This window comes from Vidua macroura, chromosome 5, assembly GCF_024509145.1.
Source record: "Vidua macroura isolate BioBank_ID:100142 chromosome 5, ASM2450914v1, whole genome shotgun sequence".
Taxonomy (NCBI): Eukaryota; Metazoa; Chordata; class Aves; order Passeriformes; family Viduidae; genus Vidua; species Vidua macroura.
In genome coordinates this window covers 4,907,183-4,921,685 of record NC_071575.1, presented here as the reverse complement: position 1 = coordinate 4,921,685, position 14,503 = coordinate 4,907,183, and the positions used below count along the sequence as shown (strand labels likewise).

Sequence of the window (14,503 nt, the reverse complement as noted above, 5' to 3'; positions counted from 1 at the left end):
GGGTTCATATGGGCTCTGGCTGCTGTACAGCCCGGGTTTTGTACAGCCTGGGTTCAGCTCCAGCAGCCACAAGCATGACTGAAGTGGCCACAAGATAACACTTGTGTTAAGGGCAGAGGGTGCAAATTCTCTTTCTTTTGAATAATGACATTTACAGAGCGCTTAATTGCATTTCAGGTTGCTTGGCTACTTAGTGTCTCTTCAGATGGCCTAAATGGAGGAAAAACCCAACCCCCTATCGTTTGTACAGTACTCAGCTACATGGAGTCGTTGTCGCCCGTGATTTTAAAAAATTTTAGAGGCTGTTTGAAAACATGACCGCATTGCTGTCTTCAGCTTCACAAGGGGAGGTGGAGCGGCAGGCACCGATCTCTTCTATCTGGTGAGCTGTGACAGGACCTGAGGGAATGGCCTGAAGCTGGTGTAAGTTTAGGTTGGATATTACAAAAAGGCTTTTCCCCCAGAGGGTGGTTGGGCACTGGAGCAGCTCCCCAGGGCAGTGGGCACAGCACCGGCCTGCCAGAGCTCAAGGAGCTTGGACAAGGCTCTGGGGCACAGGCTGCGACTCTTGGGGTGTCCTGTGCAGGGCCAGCGGTCGGACTGCGAGTCCCTTCCAACTCGGGAAGATATATTTATGTGAGATATATTTATCTACTTATAGACAATATCTAAATAAACACGTACACCCAAAATATTTAACGTGTGGGTGTAACACAAGACTTGAAGAAATGAGCAGTGCAAGCTGATTGATGCCTTTTCACCTGCCGGGCGGGTGGAGGAAAGGGCGGCCGCGCCGGACGAGCTTCCCCACAGCACATCGGCCCCCTGGCCCTCGGCGCACGCCGGGATCCGCCTTCGTCGCTCCCTCCCCTCTTCTCCTCCTTTCCTCGCTCCCTTCCTCTCTCCCATCCCGGGGGAATCCACGGGCGGCGCCCCCGGTGCGGCTCGGCCGCTGGAAACTACCGCTCCCATGGTGCCCCGCGCGCGGCGGGAGCGGCCACCTCCCCTCGGCGGTGGGGGGAGGGGACGATGCGCGCTCGGGCGGGGCGTGGCCGGCGGCGCGGCCCCTCCTCCCCCGCGGACCGTGTGTCGGTTCGGGCTCCCGCCGTCGCCATTTAGCGCCGAGGCGTCGCCGGGCGGCCGCGCTCGGTCCTGCCCGCCGGGCGCCACCCGGACTCGGCTCGGCGGCGGCCCGGGGGAGCGGCAGCCCCGGGGAGCGGCGGCTGTGGGCCGCGGGAGCCCTAGCAGGAGAAGAAGAAGAAGAGGGAGGAGGAGGAGGGTTTCCGGCTCCGCGCGAGGCGGCCGCGGCTGTTGGAGAGAGCGCGGCCCGGCCGCGCGGGCGGTGGCTGCGCCTGCCGGGCGGTGGAGAGGCCGCGGCCGCCATGGGCGCTCCGGTGAGGCGGGGCTGAGCCCCCCGGACCCCTTTCCCTGCCCTGGGCCTGCCCGGGCCTCTGCCGCTCGGAAGCGGGTGACTGAGCGCGGCGGCTTTCTTGGCGTGCGGGCCTGCGCCCCGCTTCCTCCTCGCGTCCCGGCCCCTTTCCCTCCCCTTCCCGCACCCGGGCCGGCCCCGCTCTCTCTCCATCGCCGGGGGTAACCGCAACCGGCGAGGTACCGGCGTTTCCCCGCTCGGGGGCCTCCCCGGTGCTCGGGCATTCCTTTCTCTCGCCGTCCCCCGCTCCAACCCAGCGCCCCGTGTCTGCTCCCGGTGCTCCATGTCGGCCCAGCTGCCCTGCTGCCCGCTGCAGGATGGATGCATACGCTGACCGGGGATCCACCCCGCCGGCCCAGCCTCCCAGCTCCGCCGAGAGGAGCCCTTGGGACCCTCCTCTGTTGCAGCTGCAACGGCAGCCGCGGCCGGGCGCGCTCCCCGCTCAGTGACCGGCCCTTCTCTCGCCTCCCGCCGCCGCCTCGCCACAGCCGCGCTCCCCCGGGGCACCATGTCGGGGGACGCCGCCGGCAGCGGCCCCCCGAGCCCGCGCTTCCTGGTGCCGCCGCCGCCGCCGCCCAAGAACGGTTCCAGCTCGGACAGCTCCGTCGGAGACAAGCTGGGAGCCGCCGAGCACGGAGCCTCCGGCGCCGGCGGAGCGGGCGGCGGAGCGGGGAACGGAGGCCGCAGCGAGGAGTACCGGCGCCGCCGCCACACCATGGACAAGGACAGCCGAGGGGCGGCAGCCACTGAGCACCGCTTCTTCCGCCGGAGTGTGATCTGCGACTCCAACGCCACGGCCTTGGAGCTGCCCAGCTTGCAGCCCGCAGCGCCCTCGGCCCCTGTCTCGGGAGGCAGCGCGGCTCCCTCGGTGTTCCCTCCCTCGGGTGCCGGCCGGACCCCTTACGCCCCTGTCAACGTCGCCGAGGCCGACTCGCGGCCGCCGCCGCCCGCCCCGCTCCCCCTGGAAGGACAGGCCGCCGAGGAGCCCCCAGCCGCCAAGGATGCCGCCCCGCTGCTGCCCAAGGAGGAGGAGGAGGGGGATGAGGCAACTGCGCTACCCCCTACCAGTGTCGCTGGCAGCCTGTCAGCTGCCAGCCGGGAATTTGAGGAGCGGAGAACGCAGCAGGAAGACATTGAAGAGCTTGAGACCAAGGCAGTGGGCATCTCCCCGGATGGCCGCTTCCTGAAGTTTGACATCGAGATTGGAAGAGGCTCTTTCAAAACTGTGTATAAAGGACTGGATACTGAAACCACTGTGGAAGTTGCCTGGTGCGAGCTACAGGTAAAATAAATAAATAAAAAAAGTGAATTATCACAGCACAGTCACTCTCCCAGGTGCTAGTCATTGTGCTTGAAGGGGATAAAACCCATCAGCTTGATATCTGCTTAATTCGGAAGGAACTGCAAACCTTACCTGAGGCAGTCCTTTGAAAAAAAGGTGCATCCTTTCCATAGAGGCAGTTTGCCTTTTAATTATTTTAAATACTGTGCTCTCTGAAGAGTCTTTTACCTTTATCATCACAAAATGTGCTACAATTCTGTTTCGTATAGTGTCTTGCATTTTATGCCTCTGAAAGGAGGATGGTAAAATCACTTGTGTACAGCTTCAAGGAGGCTGAGGGAAGATGTGTAAGTGAATGTCGACTTGAGCTACCCTTAATGTTTCAGAATGTGTTTAGGTGTGTTTCTTAGGAAAAAAATGTGAAAACATTAATTTCACAGACATTTCATAGGCAGTGGATTCTTGTGGGATAGATAACTCTAGAATATACACAAGTCATGGAGTGTATCACACCATTTAGTTTTGCAAAGCTTTACTTTTCATTCCAACTTCCAGGGTTCATACTTGTTAACAGGGAAAGGGAAAGAAATTCTCTTTCCAAAGCTTTAGAAAGTGCCCTAAAGTCTAGCCTTTCTAGATGGCTGGTGGATTAAATTGGACTAAGACGCTGCTCTTTTATCAAGTTTCTAGACTGAGCAGAGCCAGAGTTCTGTAGGAGCCCAGTCTAAGGATGGCAAGAACACCCTTAGTTCCCTGCGAGTCACAGCTTGTGTAACAGACACAGGTTGCTGTGCAACAACCTGGAAAGAAGTGGGAAGAGCTGGGAGTACCAGGAACAAATACCTGGTGTGCTGGTTTGTTTTCAAAGCCTCAGAGTTAAGTTAAAAGGTTTAGTGTTTGTTTTTTAGTATTGGGTTTTGGTGCAATTCATAGAAGGGCTCATGTAGTACATCTTTATTATTGTTTGTGTTCCCATCCAATTTAGGGCAGACAAGAGAGCATTGGGTGAAAGTCCCAAAACTCTTTGTAGGGTTTTTAAGCAGTCAGTGGTTCACAAATGATCGATTGCAGTAACTGCACCAGAACGTTCTCAAAAGCATTTGTATATCTGTTCCAATCAAGCTGAGGGAATTTATTAAAAGGTTTCTTAATTTGAATTCATATTGGCTTTTTGGATGGTTGCTCAAGCATTCTACCAGTATCTTGGTTCATTATGTTATTGCCATTATTCTGTGCTTACTAACTGTGGAAGAAAGCTTCCAGTTTTCTTTGTGACCCTTCAGCATGCCCTGCTCTTCCAAGCTAGCTACATACTTGCTGTGATGGCCTGTTTCAGCATTGATTTTAAATGAAAAGCAAAATGCTCTGCTGAAGCAAAATGCTCTGCTTTACTTTTGCAATTTGAATTGTGAGGAGATTAATAACCTGTCAAAATCATATGACTTTTATTTGAAATTTTAATATTTTTCAGTTTTTGAGTTCTGTGACTTTAATCTCTGAAGACTGTTTTAGTCTTCACACTTACTGATCAGAAACTAATGTCAGCTTGGCATCAGTTGCTTTTCACTAATGGTGCCTCTTGAAGTGTCTTAATCATCATCAGTACCATGTGGACAAACTGCCTGAAGAAACACCACTTTTGAAGGAATTTATTAAAGAAGCTTATTTTTAAAGGGCATGTTGCTGGGCTTTCAATTGGTTTGGTGAATTTCATGGGTAGTATTGAAATGGACAAGTTGCAAAAAGCATGAATGAAAATATTTGCAAGGGGGAAATACTTGATGTGTTGCTCAGAGGGGAACTGCATTGCAGGAGTGCCTTGTGGGTTAAGTTAAGGCAGATTCCAGAGGCTGTGTTTTTCCTCTCAGGAGACAGTACAAAGTGACAAGTTTAAAACAGCTTTTTAAAATGTACATTTTATAGCTGTTAAAAGTATTTGCTGAAGGAGCTAGACTCTACAGCTAGTAGAATATTTTAATATTAAGTCCCATTTTATTGTTTGTGACTAGAAAGAAAAGGAGGAACTTATTGGGATGGTGGGTATATTGTCTTATACAGGAAAATTGTTGACAGGTTGATATTTGTTGTGTGATTTGTATCAGAATGAAATCTGTATTCAGAAAGATGGACTGAAACTTAGATGTTATTGATTTTCCAGGATGCCATGGTTTGAGAATTGTTGAACCTTCAAAGTATAATTATTTCATTAGGGAAATGTGAATTTTTTTTCCATGCTGTGTTACAGTAACCATAACTAACTGATGGTTACTTTTAATTATCTTGAAATAATGTTCCTCAGCAATAGCAGTTTTTCTCAGGCATCTGAGGTGTCCCACCTCCTCAGAGTTTTCTAAACAGCACTGCTGAAGATTTTGTGTTGGTGTCTGGGAGAATGACTTTTTAATTCTGAATAATGCAACTATGCCTAATTTTTTTGGTATGTGCTCTGTAGCAATGAAGATAAAAAACTGAGACTATGACTATGCTTTCTTTCAAAGGAAGTTTAGGTGCTGTTTATGAAATACAGCTTGTGTTTCCAAGTTAGTGAAACTGGAGGATATTGCTCATGTCCTCAAGGCTCTTGAATTGCCTTGTAATTGAATTGCCCCTTCTGCTTGATAAATTGAACTGTGGAGGAAGTAGAAGGGGGGAAGAGCTGAAATTCACTGAGTGACCTACTGGTGTTCTTAGTATCTCCAGGAAGCCAAGGTCCTGGCTCTTTATTTTTTCTGGATCTGTGAGTCAATTTTGTTGAATCTAACAAAAACTTAACACAAAGTGTGGCTGATGGACTATCCTAGTTTACTTTGTGACCTGTCCCTATGAAGCAGATTGTTACTGAACCTACTTTAAAATACTGTGTGCAGGTATTTCAAATGTGAAATACCTGCCCTGCTGTGAATGTGGTGGAGCTGTGAAGAGCTCAGCAGCTACTGCTCTGTGCCAGTGCTCAGCTTCAGTTGCTGCAAGGAAATTGTTAGTGTAGTGTTGGCCTTCAAATACTTTTATTCCTCTTGTATGTATTCATCTCAGCTCTAGTTATTTTGAGTCAAGTGTGCCTCCTACTGTTGTCATTAGCACATCTCATAAATTGACTAAAGTAGTCGTTAGGGTTACTAATTAAAGGGTTTTTAAGTAGGTAGACGTTGACAAAAGTGATCTTTGTAAATTGTGTTTGAGCAGTGAGTTTGTCTCCTCTGTACAGTTCAGGTAATGTTGTGGCTAAAATGTGATGCCTTCCCCTGATGCTTTAAGTTTGCAAAGTAATACTCATATGCCAGAAGTAGCAAGTCACATTACTGGCTGCAAAAGCCAGATCTTAGTGCTGTTGTGTCATCCTGCTAAGTCCCTGTGTTAGTAGTTTTAAATCAAGACTGTCATTTAACTGCTGATTTACAGAACAGTGCAGATTAGCACAGCCACTTGCTGGACTGCAAAATCTTCTATCTAGAATTATTGCTCTGGGTTATTCAAATTAGTAACTTTTCAAATAGGGATGTGCTTGATGATGTGGAGGTAACTTGGGCTCTTTTGAACTGTGTATTTGTGAGGCATTTGAAGACTTTACCTTTCATTTGGGCAGTGTGTTCTCTTAAAGGAGGCATTATCTGTGAACTGTTACTATGAAGGTATTTGCATTGGTTGGTAATGCGCTCCTGGTAAATGGTGTGCACTGGAGAACAGCATTGTGTCTGCTTGGAGCTCCTGTCCCTTGTGTTCCCTGACAGAAAGGGTGGCTGGGCAGTCAGCACCCACAGTTCATGAGTGAACCTTTTTGCTGATGTGTTGTTTTGCCATTCTTACTCTGACTTCAGTGCCGTGTCAGGTTATTCTGCTTAACACGTGAGTTGCTGAAGGATTAGAAAGGAACTGGAGGGCTCTCCCTAAGCAACACTGTTTCCAGAGGCAAAGAAATGAGTTGGACAGGTGAAAGTGGTGCACAAAGTTTGTTGTACTCATTACTGTTTGAGGGAAAGCTGACTGTGAATTTGGTTACCTTCAGTTATAAATCATCTGAGTAATAAACTGGTGTAGGTTACATGTGTGCAGTTCTCTAGCAGATGTCTAACTACAAACCAAGTGTATTGTACAAACACTCCAGCTTACAAATGGATTTCTCTTGCATAGGAAATAGCAATGAAAAACTAGCTGGAACAAGCATAATGCCAGAACTGGATGTGAACCATGAGATTCTATAGTGCACTCTGGTAAAAATGATAATGCAAGTGGCACTTTGTAGCAGGAAACAGCGAGGTACTAAATAATATTTCCATCTGTCAGAGTTTTTCTGAGTCTAACAATGTTAACTTAAAACTCACAGTGCAGGAAGTAGATTGGATGTGATGTATAGCTTCACTTTTAGTGACACTGAAGATTTAATGATGCCTATCTTTATCTCGTATTCTTAAAGCTATATTTAATGGTGATTTTTAGGTCAGCAGACAGCAATGGAATGCAGTTTCTGTACTTCGGAGTATAGACTCCGCTGCAGACTTACCATGACAAATATCAGCTTGCTGAAGTCGATATATAATTCTTAAAATTCTCTATTCTTTCTGGACTGGCAGAGCTGAGAATGTTTCAGAAGTTGCACATTCGAGTCTGACGACCAAAAAAGGTCTTGTATCACATAACTGTGGCATCCTGTAGTTGTTGGTTGTTTTTTTTGGTTTTTTTTTTTTTCCTTTTTAAAAAGCTGGTTGCATATTGCTCACTAGGAGTCCTGACTGCAAAGATGCTGGCTCTGATGCACAATCATGTAGCTACATTAAAGCGAAATGGAAAACCAGATCTAGACCTTTCTGCAGTGAGAGGAAGCTGAGAAGTGTGGACCTGGAATTCATCGCTCAAGCGCTGTTGGGAAATGATTACATTCTGTTAGTTCTGGAGAAACAGTCAATATCCTGAAACAAATACACATTCTTTGAAAGCTCTGACTGATTTAATTCTGATTATTTAAAAATACATTTTCTAAAACTTACTGGAAGATCAAGTCTAATGCAGTATGTTGGCTCCTGTGCCTACCCTGTACCTCACATCAGTGTTTATAATGCTTTTCTAGTTTGTGAGCAGAGTTATGTTGCTGCAGCAGCAGTGTGCCTCCTGTTTGAGACTGCTTCTGGCCAGCTGTGTCATTGTCACAAACGTAGATTAGTCAAGGTATGTGACAATCTGTCACCATCATGCTGTCCTTATTATCTCTTCTGCTTTCAGCTCTACAAATTATGAAACACTGAAAGTAAAATGTGTAAAGCTGTAAGTATACAGTGGGCTTATGGCACTTTCAGGATGCTGGATTTACAAGTGTGCATAGGCAAGGAACTTGAAATTTTGTGCAGTAAAGTATAAATTTTTGCTGGTTTTCTATGTCATAGGGCAGAACAAATTACTGGTATTTAGGGTCTTCAAATCTCTGATGTGAAGTCTTCTCCTTTGGCTAAAGATGAAAACCCGGCCATATTCTTGAGTGTTTGTGCTGTAATTGATACAATTGACAGCTTGATAAATGACATGGGAAAGGGGCCAGACTAATTACCTGCAGAAGTATAAACAGTGGTCAGGCTCCCTCAGACTTCACAAAAGTGACCCTGAAAGAGAGAAGGGAGCTTTTGAAGTACATTCTGGAGCTGCAGCTGTTTGCAGACCTCTACTTAAGAAAATAATCTTACCTCAAAGGGATATCACTTTTGGAGATGGCTGTGGTTCAATTTGTAACTGTCTGGTTGTGAGGTAATAAATATAATCGGATAAGTACATTCTGAAAATGCAGCATTTCTTATGGAAATAAACAGGCTTTTATTTGTCAGTTTGTGTGAGTTTGAGAAGTGCAGAATTAAATCTCTTAAATGAGATTTGTTTTGGGCTGTTATGGTTTAAAACACTTAGCTTCATAACAAAACTTTTGAGGGCTGAGGAAAAGTACCAGATCTATAATCTTTCTTTGTAAGGGAAAAAAAACCCACTTGATAAAGCTCCCTGGAGATATCCTATATAGAGTCCTTTGAGAGCTGTCGAGCAGAGTAATAAATAAAACAAGCAGTAATAGATCTGTGGTAGTCTCCATGGATGCAGTGCACAGTACAGTGCAGTTTTCAATACCTTTTGGTTAGCAACATCCCTCTGGGCCACATGTTCTTCTTTTTATTTTGTCTTTGGTTTTGGTTCATGCAGCAGCTTGTTAAACATCACAGCTCTGACTGACACCCAGGTTCTCCATGCTGCATGTGACAAAGCTGGTGCTTAAGCAGTGGCAGTCTTGATGCTTCCTGTCATGCATTTCCTCTAAAGATTACCAACCTGTTTTTGAGACTAGTAATTGGTTCTTTTAAATAGTGGTTGAATTGAAATAAAAGTTGAGTGTTTTTCTGTTTAGTTTGTCAGTCTACATAATGGATGTAACATTTAAGTTAAAAGAAAGCAAATAAATAGCGTGTAAATTTGCAGTGCTCCTGCAGCTGGGCATAAGACTTTCTCTTGACTTAGCATGTGCTTGTAGGTTTTGTTGGTGGTGGTGTTAATTTTTAATAGCAGATGGTAGGAAGTTACTGGTTTTGACTCTTGAAACTTCAGATAATGATACTGTGGCTTTAACTAGATCATGATGTGTGTACACCACACTTGGAAAAACGCTCTTCCAGTACACTTGGAACAGTTTCTATTCTAAATAGCAGGATTTGTCATGCTGAAAATTGATTTCTTGGACTAGTTAAAGGCTTTTATCTAATATGAACCATCTGCATGTCTTTGAAATCTGTTATTTAAATTCTTGTCCAAATTAACAAGACTCAGTTTTTATGGCTTCATAAATATTTTTGTGGAAGGTGCTTACATTCCCTAGGACTGTCTTGTAGGTCATTTTGAGAATCATCTAGGGTGTGTATTGGACCTTAAAAGGTGTTAGGATGTTTTTGGTCAAGATACTATATGGCTAAGATATATGGCTATCCTTCTTTCTACTCTATTTCCAGTTTCCTCAGCATATTTGCAAATTGTCATACCAACACTTCTCAATGTGTGATTTTAGTTCCCCTCATTCCCTCTGGGAGAGCTGGAGGAAATAGAGGGGTGATGAGGGTTGAATCTGTGCCTCACTTGAGGTCATGGTAAGGAGCTTGCTCATGTCTTGTCTTGTGGGTCCAACCTGCAGAATACCCCTTAACTCCATGCTGCAGAGGATAAACTTTGTGTTAATAATGTTTTGTGCTATGCTGTCCTCTTAACCCAAAAGATCCATGCAGCAAGTTCATCACAGGTGTTGGCAAATCTTTTCTTCTAAAAATTCAGAATAAAGTGATGGGTGGAATGCAGTGACCAAAATTCAGATTCAGTTCTTAGGCATACTTCTGAACTTCATCCCACTTGTCATTTTCACTTGGTGATGGCAGGTACATTGCACATATCCAGATTATTCTGAAGTGCTTCAAGATTTGCTTGGGGAATTCCATGCAGCACTGCATTACTTTGCCTGGCTCACAAATAATTTAGCATGTTCTCAGGTGATTTTTTTTTTGGCAAAGGAAATGGCAGCCTGATAAAAATTTGACTGGTAGTGTTATATTGTTATAGCATAGCCTTCCAGAAGCTATGTGAGTATTAAAATGCATCTAAAGCAGTAAGCAGTTTTTACAAGGATAGCTCATTCTGAATCGCGCAGACACAAACTGCTAAATTTGAATTTGCCATTTTAGGTCTAAGCAGAATCTTTGGGAATGCTATCTATACACTTAGACTCTAGAAATCCTTTAGAAAGGATGTTGTATACTTGATGGCCTTGTAACTAAAATATTTATGAGCTTTCAAAGTGATGTGTCAATGACACCAGAATAAATATGTTTAAATGTAGGTGATACCATTTTTTTTTCATGATCTCTGTGCCCCAGAACATGGTTCTGAAGTCACCTGGTTCATCTATTGGGAATCTGGGGGCAGCAGTTCTCTGGAGTCTCTGTTCTCAGGACAGATTCACTGTGGTTCATTTCAGGTCTTCTAATTTTGCAAGTAGTTAGCAACTCCTTAGATGTTACCAGTAAGATTAAAACAAAGAGGAAGCTTTGGAGGTTCCAGTAGCATCCACATCACAAGTTGTGTTTGGAGCCGTAGCCCAGAGCGGTTCTGATCCTGTTGCCTTTGTTAGACAAGCAGGCACTGATAGAACCTTTCAATAGGTCCCTGTTGAGCTGCTCTCCTGCTTTAGGAAGACAGCAGACAGTGTGGGAAATAAGCTTTGTTAGACCTCTTACATGAAGTAGGAGTTATATTGTTTTGATTTAGCTGTTTTGGATCATCCCTTTCATCTGCTTGTTGCAGCCATTTCTAGTTTCGTTGCATCAGAAGTTGAAGATAGTGGGTTCTGATAGCAGGTTTGGGGCTGGCAGCAGAAAGCAGAAAGGTCAAGATGGAAAAACCCAATTATGCAATTGTAAGTTTAATTTTACCGTTTAGTAGAATGTGAAAAGAACAGGAATACCAATCTTTTTGTATGTAACAGGGGAAAATCTGAAACAGCTTTGCTAAGTGAAATATAGTAGAAAGCTGATACCAACAGCTATGTGCACTTTGTCTGGTTTTGGCCAGTTAACGTAGTCTTGTGATAGTTTAAACTACCCAGCTGATAGGGTTACCCAGCTTTCCTTGGATGTTTTCCTTTCTTCAGAGGACTGTGACTTGCTTCTCCTATGCTGATTGTTGGTGGCAAGTTTGTGAGCTCGGTCTGAATGTATTTTGACTGCTTCTATCCTGGGATAGACTGATGACATGCAAACAATAACCCTCAAATATTACTATTAAAAGCTTCAGCAATCCACGCTGATTATCTTAATGATCTGGAAATCTATGTGAACTTACGTAATATGCATCTGTTAATGGCAATTTCTGAGCTGTTAGCAGGTTTTGCTTAAATGTTGCAAAATGTTACCAAGTCTGGTTTCAAATCTGCCTCTTTTAAATGAGACTTCTACTCTAACAAATATTTTCCAACATAGAACTGTTTTTGGTTTGTCTTGGTCTTAATTCAGCTGCTTATGGTATGCTTTCATTTGGAAAATGTAGGTTATCGATGTAAAAATGCAAGATGTTAAGTTAATGTGCTTTGTTATAGATAATTTGAACTCAGTCTATGAGTCCTCCTTAAATTAAAAATGCCGTTATGAGGCTAAACTTTATGTAGAGAGTTCTTGAAGCAGTCCATTCAGATAAATATCCTACTGTAAGGAGTACTGTCTGAGAAGGGATTGATTTTATATTTAATTTTTTTTTTAAATATTGCCCCCTCTAGATGTAGACAAGTAGAGATTGGCAGTATGTAGAATGGCCTTTGAGGGCAGGCTTTTTATTTGCATTTGTCATGATTTGGGGCTTAGTCAGTCACTTGGTTTGCCAGGAAGAGTATGCTGAAAAGGGAGAAACAACAGAAGTATCTGATACAAAAATAAGACTTGAAGTTTAGTTTTAGAATTATTTTTTTTCTTCCTGTGGCTTTCTCTACTTCCTTTATGTGCAGCTTGAGCTTCTTTCTGCAGACTCAAAAGCAGAAATGAATTTTAGGTTTGTTGTGCCATGAGAGGTGGTGGTGAATTGCACAGGGTGCTTGAATTTGAAATGTTGCCTCTTGATGGCAACTGTGAGCCAGTTAAGGTATGATTTCTTCTGCTGATCTCTTTATACAAGCCTGAACATATCTGAGAGGTTCTGTATTTACCCTTAGGAACAAAAAAGAAAAAAAGTGAAGAGCCTCAAGGTTGCTGCTGAAGATTTAAATGCTGTAGCACTCCCAGTGTATTGTGTGTGTTCCATACTTGAAGATTGGTCACAAATTGTCTTTCATACTCAGGTTTCCTTCCAGCATTTCAGTGCAACTGAATGTGACTAAATGTGTATGATAACACTTCAGATAGGAAAAATAGCCAATTGCCTTGATTTTTATCTTGGGACTGTGGTTCAAAAAAAGTGATGTTCTTCCTCCCATCCAGTATGGAATCTTATTTCTGAAAGTTCAGCAAATTGCAGCAAACCTAGCAGAACTGAAGTTTGATTTATTTGTGTTGGAGAGTCTGAAATCTGTTTTTATTGTTGACTTAAGTGGGGTTTCTTACCAACAAACTTTGGGAGTTAAATAGCATTTACAAGACAAAGGTGAGGAACAGCAAAAAACCTTGCTTCTTAGGATGTACATGACATTTCAAAGTTCTAAGACAGGCAAGTTTAAAACTATGAATTGATTCTGAGAGTTCCTATTGCTATGAATGGCTAGTTCATGAAGGTATTAGTTTAATACTTGTACTGAAGTTTGTGGATTTCTTGCCTGCTTTTTGCCAAAATGCTTCTCTTTATAGTCTTAGATTAGTAATCTCTTATTGAGTAAGCTACCTACTGTGGATATACATCAGTTTGTGTTTTCTTTACAGATTAAATATTTGTGTAGCTTTCATGAACAGAGAAAAGCATTTTATGGGTGCATTCAGCCTTTGAGCTCCATAAGTTCAGCAGCCTGTAAGGCTGAGCATTTTGTTGCTATTTGTTGTGGATTTTTTAGTATTTTGTAGTAGATTGTGAATGTGCACATTTGGTCTTTGAAAAGCTTTGTGACCATAATTTAAGTGCTTGAAAGAATTTTTTTTTTTTAAACTGGAGAGACAGTTATCCCAAACCAGCATCTGTGGCCTAGTTGGTGGGTAGATGACTAACTGCTCCAGAAGGTCTTCTGGGTCAGTTTTCTAAGACATGTGGTTGAATTGGTCTGGAGTGTGGAGTTGAACAAGCATGAGAAAAAGTTTATAGTCTTGTTGCTCCAAATGTAGAGATTTTGTGAAAATTCCCAATGTACCCAAGCTATAAATGGTTTCTGCTTGATAAACCTGTGCGGTAAAAATCTATTATTTGTTGGCTTCTGGGAGAAGGCATCCTTGGATTCTAAACCATATGAGTGATTGGGTTATGAATTGGAAATGGATGATGAACTGATTCAGAATACAGGAAAACTAACACTAGTGTGAACAGTGGTTATGTCAAATGGTGGAGGAAAGAAATGGTTCAGTTTTGTGAAGAAAGCTTAAGTAGCTTTAGATTAGATTGGGCTAACCAAAGGAAGTAAGCCAGGATCAGCTGTGCTAAAGCAGCTGGGCTGTACTTTCAACATCAGCAAAATAATTCCCAAAATTCTTTTGTGGAAGGCTCTGTTATTTACTATTACTGCAAATTGCTGGTTTTTTTTCTGAATTGTTCAGCGGAAGGTTTGCTTTGCTGCAGTTCTGCAGTGGTTTGACCTCTGTCAGAAAACAGTTGTGGCTTCTAATGTGGCAGCTTATAAAATAATACCAAATTTCTGAAGTATGCTTATGATGTGTGGTTGTGCTGTTGTAGCATGTCCAAAATTGTGTATTGCTCAACTTCTGGTCTTGATAACTTTTTGCAACAAACCACACGGTTTGGGTAACTGTAAAATTTGAAGGAGTGCAACTAGGTTAAATAAAGAGCTGATAACTACCAGGTAGTGACGCAACTGATAAGCGTTAACTAAGTCAGTGTGGATGACTGCAGTTAAAAAGCAGCAGGCTGTGAATGTAGCGATGTTTTCTGTAGAATTTGTCACTTAAGAGCGGTATGAAATCTGAGGAAGTTGGCATTGGAATTTAGAATGGAAAGAATGAGTTGGTTGATGATGTAGAGAGCTATTTTCCACTTTCCCTTTGCCTTCTGTCCTTATCTTCTCTGGCAATAATATTCAGGGAAATGGTATCTTTTGTTTCTCTTGTTCCTGTGTGGGAATGGTAATTGTTCTTGCTTTTTACCTGTTC

The 14,503-nt window shown here is 43.6% G+C and overlaps 1 protein-coding gene across 9 annotated transcripts in view; it reads left to right on the top strand.

Annotated features, from left to right (window-relative positions):
• Positions 1-1,230: 1,230 nt before the first annotated feature.
• The window catches only part of WNK1 (WNK lysine deficient protein kinase 1), a 99,073-nt gene continuing 85,800 nt past the window's right edge, over positions 1,231-14,503 (top strand). For all 9 annotated transcript variants that reach the window (XM_053976937.1, XM_053976935.1, XM_053976936.1 and 6 more), the window contains exon 1: positions 1,231-2,711. In XM_053976937.1, coding sequence (XP_053832912.1) covers positions 1,938-2,711 — 774 coding nt within the window. In that variant the 5' untranslated portion in view covers positions 1,231-1,937. The remainder of the gene's footprint in view (positions 2,712-14,503) is intronic.